At 37.0% G+C, this 12,857-nt stretch overlaps 1 protein-coding gene across 1 annotated transcript; it reads left to right on the forward strand.

Moving 5' to 3' along the window:
- Positions 1-7,415: 7,415 nt before the first annotated feature.
- VSX1 (visual system homeobox 1) lies at positions 7,416-12,634 on the forward strand. The gene is made up of 5 exons (XM_075203776.1): positions 7,416-7,843; positions 8,517-8,595; positions 9,414-9,537; positions 10,432-10,612; positions 11,159-12,634. The coding sequence occupies exons 1-5, from the start codon at positions 7,462-7,464 to the stop codon at positions 11,425-11,427; spliced, it is 1,035 nt and encodes a 344-aa protein (XP_075059877.1). The 5' UTR covers positions 7,416-7,461; the 3' UTR covers positions 11,428-12,634.
- The last annotated feature ends 223 nt before the right edge of the window (positions 12,635-12,857 follow it).

Here is a 12,857-nt window from a genome sequence, read left to right on the forward strand (position 1 = left end):
AAGAAGCTCCTTTTACTGAATTTGTCTTTGTAGGAAGAAGTTGTAATTATTACTGGAGCTCACAGGAAGGTGAAACACAGTTAAGCTAGGTACACACTACATAGTTTTCATCCGATAATTGGCTAAATCAGCCGACATACGACCGCTTGTTGAAAAGTCGGATCAGTGTGTGCAGTGACACAATGGTCGAAAGTCTGCCCAAATGGACGATTGTCGCCTCATTTGGTTGGTCGTACCGTTTAATATTTTCGTTCCAATCTCGTTTCCGCTGTGTAGTGTGTATAAACTTCCGACCGATCCACAACAGTGAGTACGAAATTACAGTCATTGCTCACGACAACATGGCTGTAAAAAGTCGCTAAAGGGACGTCCGCTCTTCCCTTTATCGTCCTAAACAAGGCTAGTGTGTATGCAGTCCATGGACGAGTGATCAGAACATCGATTGCATGTAAAATCGATCGGCAGAAAAAGTTGGTTGAAAATTCTGTAGTGTGTACCCAGCTTAAGAAGTCACCCAGACTGATTATCAAGCAACAGTCTTTAATTCCATTTCCACCAGTTTCTTTAGATCAATATCAACATGTACAATAAAGTTTGTTGCTTCAACCAGCCTTTCAGTGTGATTATATTTTTCTTGATTCGATTTTCAGCACTTGAACTTATTTACTTTTTATTAACAATCCATTCTTTTTATCTCAGTCAATTAAGTAAAACATGTAAACTCCCCATTGTAGGGTGTATTTGTTTTGTTTTTAACAATATTTAATTCAGTTAATGGTAATGGTAATGGTGTTTCAGGTAATCGTTTCCTGGTAGTGAAACTTTTTTCAGTGACAGACAAAGGGCCTGATGTAGCGTTGGATGCAGTTTACTCATAAATCGCAAGTAAATTGTATCCCGTAATTTATATAGGATTCTGAGACTCACGGATCTTTAGATCAGTGAACAGACACCCCTCTATATCTGCCTTATGAGCTGGTGTGCGTGATACATCAGTCCATAAGGCTGGTGTATCCAGCCACAGCTGCTCTGTAAGGCAGATAAATCAATAATTAAATAAATGTAAAAAAAAAATAAAAAAAATGAATACAGCAATGTCTGTGTTCATGGCCATCATCAGCACAGAACTTGCACCAAGAGAAAGCACCCGCAACAGATATGTCTCCAGCAGATTAACCTTTACATTGCTAGGCTCGCCAAATACCTCCTCCATTCCGCCTTTCTAAGTGCAAACATCTACAAAGGGGAGATCCGCCTCTGAGCGCATACTGTGACAGATCCTTGGTTGCTGCGTATGCCCAGTGGCCAAAAGTACTTTTTGCACTTACGAGTTGGATTTGTGTCCAACCCTACAAGAGACGCAAAGAGTATAATTTTTCAGGCCGGATAGTTTGTTTTACTTATCTACAAACTGCACTCTCATAGAGAGTATATTCCAGGGAATATACGTTATTTCTCTTGTTATTAATAATATCAAATATAATGAAACCTCTATACGGTTTCGTTTTTGTTTTATATAGAGCAGACCCACAGTCCTTGCATTCTTTTCATCATGTTTGTTTAAATTCTCCTGCGGCTGTCTCTCCCTGTCTCTCTCTCTCCTTCACCTGTCCTCCTATACCTGGCAAGTTATTCCCAATGATTGTCAGTGGCTTAATGCTGCTCCATCCCCGTCTGTTCTGTAACCTACCTGACAGATCCCCCCCATGATGCCATTGTTCAGGTAATTGACAGCTGAGTGGTCTCTTGGACCTCGATAGCTGCCAGTGCCCCACATGCCGTTTCCTTAAAGATAAATAAGAAGGATGATACATCTTTTTTATTTTCATGTCCTGTCCTAATTTTAATTTCAGCCATCCCTCTCCCAGCAGAACTTTAATGTAAGTACCAATTCTTCCAGCTCTAACAGTCATATGTTTGAGGGCTGAGGCAGAAAGAATATTGTGACTTTTTTTGTAAAGCGTGATTGTTATCTCTACGGTTTAAGTTATTATACATTTGTCTTTGCTAATGATTTTTGTGCATTTTCTTTGGCTGTTGATGCTATATGCACTTTAATGAGATGTGCACAAATAGGATAGAATTACTGAGCTATGTAAAGGTCCTGCAGCTTCTCAGGGCTGTGCCTACAAGAGCACGGCACCGGAATAAGCTAAGAAATAAAACACACTGTATGCGTAGCTTAGATCTGCTTGGGTGTCACAGATGACACCCAAGCAATATAAATAACCATAAATAGATATTTTAAGAATTTTGTGCAACACTACAAAATCTTCCCTTATATAGGATGAAATGAAAATGAATAATAACACATACGGAATTATACACATTAAAATGTTATTTGTATTTATTTAAATATTGTTAAAGTGAGATACAATGTAATTGTCATTTACATATTAATTTACATATGCTTTTTATCTATAATTGGATGTTTTTATTCCTGCATTTCTAGAGATTTTTCTATACACATACAGTATATAATTTCAATGGGATTTTGTATACCTGTAATAAAACACTTTTATATTACTTGTGTTCAGCTGTATGAGGTAACCAATGTTTGTCTATTAAAAAAAAAAAGACGGGTATGTGAACAGAAGCAGATTTAGCAAAATTGTTAATGTCCAATTACTAGAATTTGGCTCCTCAGCGCTCAGACAACTAAAGGTATATATCATGTACAGCAAGCACATATCTGTTAGCTGATATATATTCACATGGGCATGCTCTGTTCATTGTGATGAGCTGCTTACATCATATTCTAGTTCGAGAAATGAAATTAGACAAAAAATGAAGACACACAGGGGCAGATTCAATTCAACGCGAGGTGCCGCGGCCTCAATGTTTTTACTCAAATCTTCGCTCCTTTGCCCTTGTGACCCATTGATGCCAGCGGCACCTCACGTCCATTTGAATTTCCCCAAAGTAGTAAAGGTATTAAATAAACATTCTAAATAAGAACAGTGGAGATATTGCCCATAGCAACCAATCAGATTCAAGCTATAATTTATCCAATAGTTGTCTACTCTCCCAGAATGTCCCGCAGACTCCCGAATTTCTGGGAATCCTCCCAGACTCCCAGGAGAGAGGAGCAGCATCCCAGATCTTGGGCCTTCAGTAGTTAAGTGGCAGTGTGTGGGGCTTAGGATACGATTTTTGAGCCATCGTAGGCCCCCCCCCCCTGCTGTGATAGGCCACAAAATGACACGATTAACCCCCCAGCCCCTAGTCTCCCTGAGAACAATATCCCAAAGTTGGCAAGTATGATTTATCCAGTACATTTACCCTACAGTTATTTTGGGATTTAGGCAGAAACATTACATTAATAATCTGCACCATTTTTAGTTGGTGATTGTGTTTTTAAAATCACTAATTTGTCAGTATGTGGATAATCTTGTTACATAAATTCAATGTACATAAACATACCACTCACAAAAAGATGCAGCATAGTGTTTCTACATGTCCAGTATTAGATAGCGCTAAATGCTAAGGGACTTTATAGTGTAAATTTTGTTTTATAAATCATTCAGCAAGTAAAATAATAAAACCCGTTGCCTATGAGTTGTAGCTTAAAGAGCATTCATTGTTCAGATTTAAGTTGCCAACTTGCAGTCTATGGGGTCAATTTAACAATGACTATTTCCCATGGATCGGGGGACAAGAAAATATGATTTATTTTTAAAATAAAGTATTTTTTCATTTTTTTAAAAAAAAAGTTCTTTATTTTTCTATGTTTTTACACTTTTCATTTCTATTTTTATACTTTATAACTTTTCAGTGAATCTGGAACTGGAAGCCCTAATCCAGGATTCTAGTTCCATTCCGGCTCACGCATGCGCTCCGGAACCCTGCACTGGACCTTACCGCTGCCGGCCGGTGTGGCCAGAGAGTTAAGCATTGCTCAACTTCCCCAGTGACATTTTAATGATAAATTGTGTGCTCAAAGATTTCCTACCTTCAAAACCGCAGTGATAACCGCATGATAAATAGACCCCTATATTTTGTTTTTTTCTAAATACTGAAAATAATAATGATATTAAATTAAGCTAATATTCACATTAGTTATATAGTTATTGTTTTATTGAAGCACTCAATAAAAATATTTCAAAACATCATCGTTTAAACCAGCAATATTGTTATTTACCAATCAAGGTGCTATAAAGCTAAAATAAAATCCAATAATATAAAATACTAAATATAATAGTGTAGATGAAGGTTTTTTGCAGGAAGTAAGCCAAAATTAACGGATTATGCATAGCCTCACTTGCAAAGCGCTAAACAGCTGAGGCCCTCTCAGATGGAGGTCATCATATCAATTCGCGAAAGAGCAAATAGCTTTCTGCACTGGTTTACTGATGGGAGCAGTGGCAGAACTACCATTGGTGCAGCAGGTGCCGTGCCCCAGGGCCAATGGAGATAATGGGCCTGCTGCATGGCAGATGCAGAAGGTCAGGGGCCCTAGTTCCCTCCCGCCTCCCTAACCCGGGGCCCACAGCTCGCTAGTTCCGTCACTGGATGGGAGGAGCTGATCTGAATCAGGGCATCTTTTGTGTGTAGTAATTACAGAATAGGCACAACAGAGCACCTAGTTTCGCAGAGCAGTTATAAAAGAAGAAGATTTCAATGTGCATAGTGAGATTACTGGAATAAAATAACGGGGTGGGAAAGGGGAACATTTCCAGCTGTGCAGAGTGGCACACAGCGACATCTACTCCATTTATTTTTAAACCAACTCGGAGCTTGTAAAGACATCTCCTGAAAGTGAAGAGAAGGCATGGACATGAATCTTCTGTTTTGTTATCCCAAAATATTTTCTCTTAATCAGCATAATACACATGATACAACATAATACAGATAATAAAATATAGTATGTAAAATATAATAATAACCCCTTGGTTTATTCATAGCCTGAGCAAAGGAATAGCATAATACTATACCTGCCATATACATTCATCTGCGCTAGACAACATTAGCAAAGAACATACTGAGATTATAGGCCCTCTAATTTTTTTGCAAGTATCTCTTGGCTATTTCTTGGCTTGGGAGAATTGCAGACATCTGTAACCGTTCCACTCCCCAAGTGCCGACAGTGATCATATCATAAGAGAAACTCATACTAAACACATAAACAAACAAGGCCCGATTGCAAAGCTCTTTAACTTCTTCACATGCTTCCTGTTTCAGTATATGTAAATGATACCACCCCTGCATTGTATGTGAGATAAGGCATTAGCTGCACATCTCCTGGGCACAGATGCATATTCATCTATAGGATGTAAATGTGTTGGTTGATATTTAACACCATTTTGGTTCTACCATTGTTTGTTTTCAAAATCTATCATAAAAGACTATCATGCTAGCTATGTGTTTACTGTTTTTATTGATTCTGTTTTCATAGTGTGATTTTCCACTGGCACTGCATTGAAATTGAAATACAGGCAAATTCCACAAGTATTCTAATACTTTAAACAATCTCCTGCTATTGTAGCTTTGGGGAGAGGAACACAAAGGGTCAACAAAGCTTCGTTTTAGTTTTAACATTCAATTATTTAACAAAAACCCTTATTAGCTATGGTTAGATGTGAAGATGACTGTACATGCTATGTGGGAAATAGTGCCATTGATGTACGTTGAATCTTATTGGATATTACAGAGCAGTGTTGTTTCAGAGTGAATCCAAGTGCTTGTATACTGGTCACAGAACACCTAAATATGTTTATAACATAATTATATTGTTTCTATTTGTTTTCTTTTTAACCTGATTATTGAAGGATTTGTAACACACACTTGCACGTACACACATATAAATATCTAAATTTCATCATCATCATTTATTTATATAGCGCCACTGATTCCGCAGCGCTGTACAGAGAACTCATTCACATCAGTCCCTGCCCCATTGGAGCTTACAGACTAAATTCTCTAACATACACACACACAGACAGAGAGAGACTAGGGTCAATTTTGATAGCAGCCAATTAACTTACCAGTTTGTTTTTGGAGTGTGGGAGAAAACCGGAGCACCCGAAGCAAATACACGCAAACATGGGGAGAGCATACAAACTCCACACAGATAAGGTCACAGTCGGGAGTTGAACGCACGACCCCAGCGCTGTAAGGCAGAAGTGCTAACCACTTAGCCACTGTGCTGCCCATAATTTATGTCTATCTATCTATCTATCTATCTGTTTATCTATCTATCTACAAATATATATATATATATATATATATATATATATATATATATATATATATATATATATATATATTACACAATATCACAACATGTACAAAATTAGATTATAAGTGAGCATAACAAATGCAACGTTGACATCAGCAAGTGCCAATTAGAAGGTATGTCATCACTAAGCGCTATTCATACAAATATAGTTTACAGGGATTTATATATGCATGCATCTATTTATACAAATGCATATATATTAATGTGACTATTTGAATAAAGAATAGGATTGAAATAAATAAGAAGTAAAGTTAACGCCAACCAGTCACTCATTGGCTGCATTTCCACAATAAAAGAGCTCTGTCTTTAAGTCACTTGCCAAAAATGATAGTGTCAGTGTAACACTGTAAATAAAGTTTCACTTTAAAAAAGTAACACTAGTTCCAAAGAAAAAATCTATGTGACAGACTTCTTTCATTTTTGGGCAAAAGAAGATATTTCAGTAAATAAATATTAAAAAACAACTTTTCTGGGCTCATCCTTTTATTTTCTATTTGCTTTACATTTGTTTTTATGTATTTACAATGTATCACTACAGCTGAACAGAGGTCCATGCATGGAAAGAATACTGTTTTTTATTGCTCTGAGCTGTGCTTAATGGAAAGTGGGAAATACTTCTTAACATTAAAAAAGGTTGGATTAAAACTGACTTTTCCCCCAATTTGTTCATGCAAGGATTAACCCTAAACATGCTGGATCACTGGTCACTTGAATGTCAGTAGGGTTAGGCTTGTCCTTCCCCCTGTATTCTCCTGGTGTTGGTAATATCAGTACCCCCTGTTGTGGTCTGGTAGTTATGTGTCAGAATCAATCAGAGGCCAATGCAAGGGAGGGGTTTTAACTCACTGTGTTAGGTCGCTCTGTGCCATTCACTAATAGACAAAGGGGCTTCTCAACAGATGTAAAGTTAAGTGAAATCTGTCATCCTGGATAGAAAAAAAATGACCACAAGCATGAGGGAGGAGGAAAGAGTAGGATAGAGCCAGGGAATTTATTGGATTGAGAAGGATGGTGGGGAGGTTGGGGGTGAATTGGTGCCAATTAATCCTGTGGGATTGGGAGAGAGGTGGAACCCTCACTGAACACTGCAAGGGGCATGTCCAGGAGCTTATTGGAGCTAGGGAGCAACATAAAAACCCCCTGCCTGGCACTGACCTCTTCTATCCTTCAAATCAGGCTGGAAGCAGGAAAAGAGAAAGTAAACTTATCATATACCCACAGTCATGACGGGACGAGATGAGATCTCAGAGGGGAAATCAAAAGTGAAGATCCTGGTTCCAAGTGCAGGAAATGAGAAGTTTGGACGGTTTCATGGACCTGCTATGAGATCCAAAGGTTTTGCTATTACTGACCTGCTTGGTCTGGAAGCGGAGCTGCAGCCACCACCAGTATCTCTGCCCAGCTGTGAAGGTCCAGGAAGTGGTCTTGGAGGAGTCTCCTTGGCTAATGGTTCACTGCCCCTTGGGTTGGGGTTTCTGTGTGGTTTTGCCTCTCAACAGCCCACCGGGACTACCTGTCTTCTCCCAACTCACATCCCTTTTCTCCAGCCTAGAGCAGAACATCAATACCTCCACAGTTCCGAAAAGCACAAGGAAAATATCTCTGGTAACTTGTCTTTTATATATACACTTCATATAAAAAAATAACAATGTACATTGCATTATCTCTGAATCAATGCAATTGTAACTTGGGAAATATACATATTCTGAACCTCTATATATGGTGACATTATGATGGATTGTGTATTAAACAAAGAAAGAAGTTTGCAGTATTTAAGTTATATCTAAAAAATAAGTTCCTGAATAAATAATGTACAGTTGTGTAGAAGGCACTGTATCTTACTCTTGAGTTGTATATGTACATTATATGTAATTGTCATGTATACAATATGACATCTACTTACTTGCTGTTTGCTGGAGTGACAGCAGCTTGAGAAAGTGAATGCTGTAGATTGCATGCAATGGATCAGAGAGCTGTCCAGCCTGTATCACCCTTCTGTGGTGCTGAAGGGATGAGTGTGAACACAGCATGCAACTTTCCCTTTACCTGGTACACATAAAAGATAAATAAATCAGTTTCCTTACCAACATTGTAAACATGTTAATTTAAATTTATTTCAAGGAATAGACAACATATGAGAACCTAATCTCATTGTTTTACCAAATTTCCAAAGCTAAGAGTTTATTGTAGCATCTGAAATGCAGTATTCTAGAATGCAGGATACGTTTTGAAGCTAATGGTAATAATAAGCAATATTTTACAATTCTTGCAATTTTAGATGATGACAGCATTCTAGGCGATAAGAGCGATTTGAAGGCATCCGGCGCACAAACCAAAAGAAAGAAAAGACGACACAGGTAAAATAATTATAATTTGATAGGGCTAATAGTCAGCCTGTAGCTGATAAATATAAAAACTATATTGGGGTATATTTACTAAACTGTGGGTTTGAAAAAGTGGAGATGTTGCCTATAGCAACCAATCAGATTCAAGTTGTCATTTTGTAGAATGTACTAAATAAATAATAGAATCTGATTGGTTGCTATAGGCAACATCTCCACTTTTTCAAACCAGCAGTTTATAAAATATACCCCATAGACTTCCAAGCTACTGGTTCCAGAATAGGAACTTATTCCATGTGATTACTTCTTGCAATGACAATTTACCTTTTTTGTCCCTGTGCGATCATACATCTAATGCACAACCTTTTTTTTTTTTCACATTCACTGTGTGTAAAAAAAAGAAAAATTTAAAATATTAGTAAATACAAGGCACAGGATAAATTGCCACAAGCTTTCTGTTGCTGATGCTTTGTGTAGATACATGTTTACTGACGTGTCAGGCTTTTTGCAGCATTTAGCAACTATATATAGTAGATATCACAGATTTCCTATTGAAGCGAATGGTTAGAACTGTGACACTTTGCACTGAAGAATATGTACTAAAGCCTGCTCCTTCTGTGCTATTCAGTGTGTATATGTTGGGCTAAAGGCTCCCACATATGATTCAGTACCACGTGGAATTACTCTTTTTCAACATATTAAATTATTACAATTATATATTATACAAGAATTATAATTATTTACACCTAGAAGACGTATTCTCTTAGAGTGAAGGAACTGTATATTTTGGCTCTTGGTGACAGTGGCAGATGAACACACGTTTATTTCTACAGAACTGTATTTACTGCTCATCAGCTGGAGGAATTAGAGAAAGCCTTCAATGAAGCTCATTATCCTGATGTCTATGCCAGAGAAATGCTGGCTCTCAAGACAGAATTGCCCGAGGACAGGATACAGGTAAGAGCGATCTATAGTGATTTCTACTACAATAGAGCTAGCTGTAGATGGAGAGTGGGATGCTTCTACACTGGCCGTAATTTAACAATATTCCATTAATATAGTTATGCAGTGGACGCTTAGGGGTATATTTACTAAACTGCGGGTTTGAAAAAGTGGAGTTGTTGTCTATAGCAACCAATCAGATTCTAGCTGTCATTTTGTAGAATGTACTAAATAAATGATAACTAGAATCTGATTGGTTACTATAGGCAACATCTCCACTTTTTCAAACCCGCAGCTTAGTAAATTTAGCCCTTAGTGTATGAAGTCATCTTGTTTACGTAACTTTGGATTCAGTGGTTTCAACACATAACGTTTAAGTTATTTCTACCATTGATAGTGTTATGTGACTGTGAAATTATAATAGATGTTATAATAGATATATTTAAGCACAGGCTAGCAGAGGGTTGTGAGGGATATTGGGCATTGGGGCTACAAGAGTATAGAATTTCATTCCAGATCTGAAATACTGAATTGGCTATTACCAATCTGAAAACAAAGTTATTACACTACGATTGTAAGAACCACAGAAGCTATTGAGTTGTGTACAAAGCAGTTTGATTGACGGACTTTAACATGGCAGGAAATGTGTATGCTACATACATCTTACATAGCAGAGTGCGTGTTTATAGAGGGTAAGCACAACAAAGGTGTATTATCTCCTGTGCAAATTATATTCTGGCCCCCTAGGGCATCGCCAGATAGATTTGGTAATTTACCTGCACCAGATACATAGTAAAGAATACAGACCATCATTTTGCATGGTGAAGTTGTTGCATATTAATATATAGAGAGCAGTGATTGCCATTCTAACCTGCACCGTTGATGACCTTTTGCTGGTTAATATTACAGGTTTGGTTCCAGAACAGGAGAGCTAAATGGAGGAAGCGTGAGAAGTGCTGGGGCAGGAGCAGTGTTATGGCAGAGTATGGGCTGTATGGTGCTATGGTGAGACACTCCATCCCGCTCCCTGAGTCCATTATCAACTCCGCAAAGAATGGACTGGTTGGCTCCTGTGCTCCTTGGCTATTGGGTGAGGACCTTGTATTTTATTAGGTGCTTAGAAGTCTATTTATACGAGGCAGTAAATTGTCATTTGAACATTGTCCAGGGTTACAATAAACAAAATAACTGATTCTTACTCCAAATAAAATAAACATAGGCTTGATTGATCTGTGCCGTATGGTGAAACCTGCACTGTAAAACTGGCCAAAATAAATAACAAGTGTCCTCACGATAGCAATGATTTACTCATGTCAATATGGCTGAGATACAGATGGGGTAGAGTATATTGCAGCAAACGGATTGTCCTGGCACAGATTTTTCTGCAAATAGATTGAATATTCTAAATTGAATTCAATTAAAATCATAGAATCGTCACCAGATATCATAAGCCTAGGGCGGCGTTCACAGCAATAAACACTAAAAAATAAATGTAATACTGTTTTTACACGTAACATAATAATGATGTTTATGAACTACTTTATTGCTTTGCAGGAATTTTTATTTTTGGTGTAATGTGTTTCAAGCAATAATCATTTTAAGTGTCTTATAAAACGTGTTTTTGTTGTGTTCTCAGGCATGCACAAAAAATCTGTAGACATCACCAGGAAGGATTTGGATGAAATGGCGGCAGATAGTTGTAGAGGGGAACAGCATCACATTGACACACTATTATCCAGGCCAACAGAATCCCACAGAAACATGCAGGACAGAAGCAATACAATGGACACTTCAGAAGATAGAGCCATCGACCTTTCAAGCTCAGCAAAGCAGGAGACGCCATGCAGTATAAGGCACAGACCCACTAGAGACAGTCAGAATGACCTCACAGACAGTGAGCACTGAGTCGGCTGCTTCTTAGAGCAGTAAATGAAGCAGGTAGACGGGGCGCGGGCAAGGGAGAGAGTGGCAGAGCCATGTCACACTGATATCATGGACTTCAATTATTGTACTTGTATTTCCAGCAATATTTTCCGAAGATTTTTTTAAAGTGCAGTTTTATAACAAGAGATTTTTATTAAGCTGTTTTCCACATCAGACATAAGCTAATTGTGTGTGTGTGCAAAATATTAGTTACTTTCTTTATTTTATTTTTATTTATCAGGAATAGTCCATTTTTGATGTTTTTGTACAGAACTTTTTTCCTGGGATTTTTGGTTTTGTAAATAGATAACACTAATACCTAATATCTTCTGTATCATACAATCAAAGCAAAAGTATAGTAACAATATGACACAAAGCAAGCACACTCTAATGCAACATATACATAATTATCGGGCTTTGGTGTACGCTCTTTCATACTGAGCACATTTAGTACATGAAGTATCTGTTATAAAATCCATAAAATATAATACATTTTAGATATTTTGATTATACATAAGAAATACAAACGTTTACACACATATCAGAAACATTTTATTATACTTTTTTTGTTTTTCCGGCAAAGTCACTGGTATAGAGTTTGAATCAGTATACTTTACATATTCATGTTCCAGAAATATACCGTAACATTTCTGGAACACGTTTTGTCTACAAAATCAGAATATTGGTATTTATATATTTTTCATCAAGAATATTTTCTTTTCTTCATTTATAATTGCCAAGCATTGTATCTAAGTACAACCTCGTCATGTCAACTGTATGCAATGTAGTTAATAGTTTATTTTTATATGGTGAGAAGCAAATCATTTATGGTAAAAATATTGTCAAGATGTTATGGGAAATAAAAAGTAAATAAACTTTTTATATTCTGAAAATAAAAAATGAGTTCCGTAAAATAAAAGGGTATTTTAATAACTCATTGATTATAAACATTTATAAGACGCAATTATTACTTGCAGTTATACACATAACGGGAGAGCACTGTAAGACAGTTATGTTCAATAAGTATATACAGTACAATACTGCTGCAGATATTGAATATGGTTTTCCACATAAAAAATAGTATTGGATCTGCTGGTGTGTGACAAATACACTCTGAACTGTTACCCAAACTTCTCCATTGGTAACAGTATTCAAGAATACATACTTTGTAATATTTTACATTTTTAGCAGAGATACACCATAGGTTCTAGCTTTAGATCTGTAATACGTGTATGATAAATGAGTTGATTTTGGAGGCTTAATCCAAAATGGTTTACTTGATAACCTGTAATTCATTTATTATATAACTTTACAACTAAAAATAATATTTTGCAAAAGAAGGCACAGCTATTTTTGAATAAGTATTTTTTTTCTAACAGAGCACAGATGTTTAGTAACTCAGAACAACAGAT

The sequence above is a fragment of the Mixophyes fleayi genome, chromosome 3 (assembly GCF_038048845.1).
Source record: "Mixophyes fleayi isolate aMixFle1 chromosome 3, aMixFle1.hap1, whole genome shotgun sequence".
NCBI lineage: Eukaryota > Metazoa > Chordata > Amphibia > Anura > Limnodynastidae > Mixophyes > Mixophyes fleayi.

Excerpts from the sequence above, each read along its gene's own strand:
- VSX1 (XM_075203776.1), top strand. The coding sequence starts at position 7,462 with ATGACGGGACGAGATGAGATCTCAGAGGGGAAATCAAAAGTGAAGATC. Across the intron at positions 8,596-9,413 it reads AGAAAGAAAAGACGACACAG|AACTGTATTTACTGCTCATC; the intron begins GTAAAATAATTA and ends TTATTTCTACAG. Across the intron at positions 9,538-10,431 it reads TGCCCGAGGACAGGATACAG|GTTTGGTTCCAGAACAGGAG; the intron begins GTAAGAGCGATC and ends TTAATATTACAG.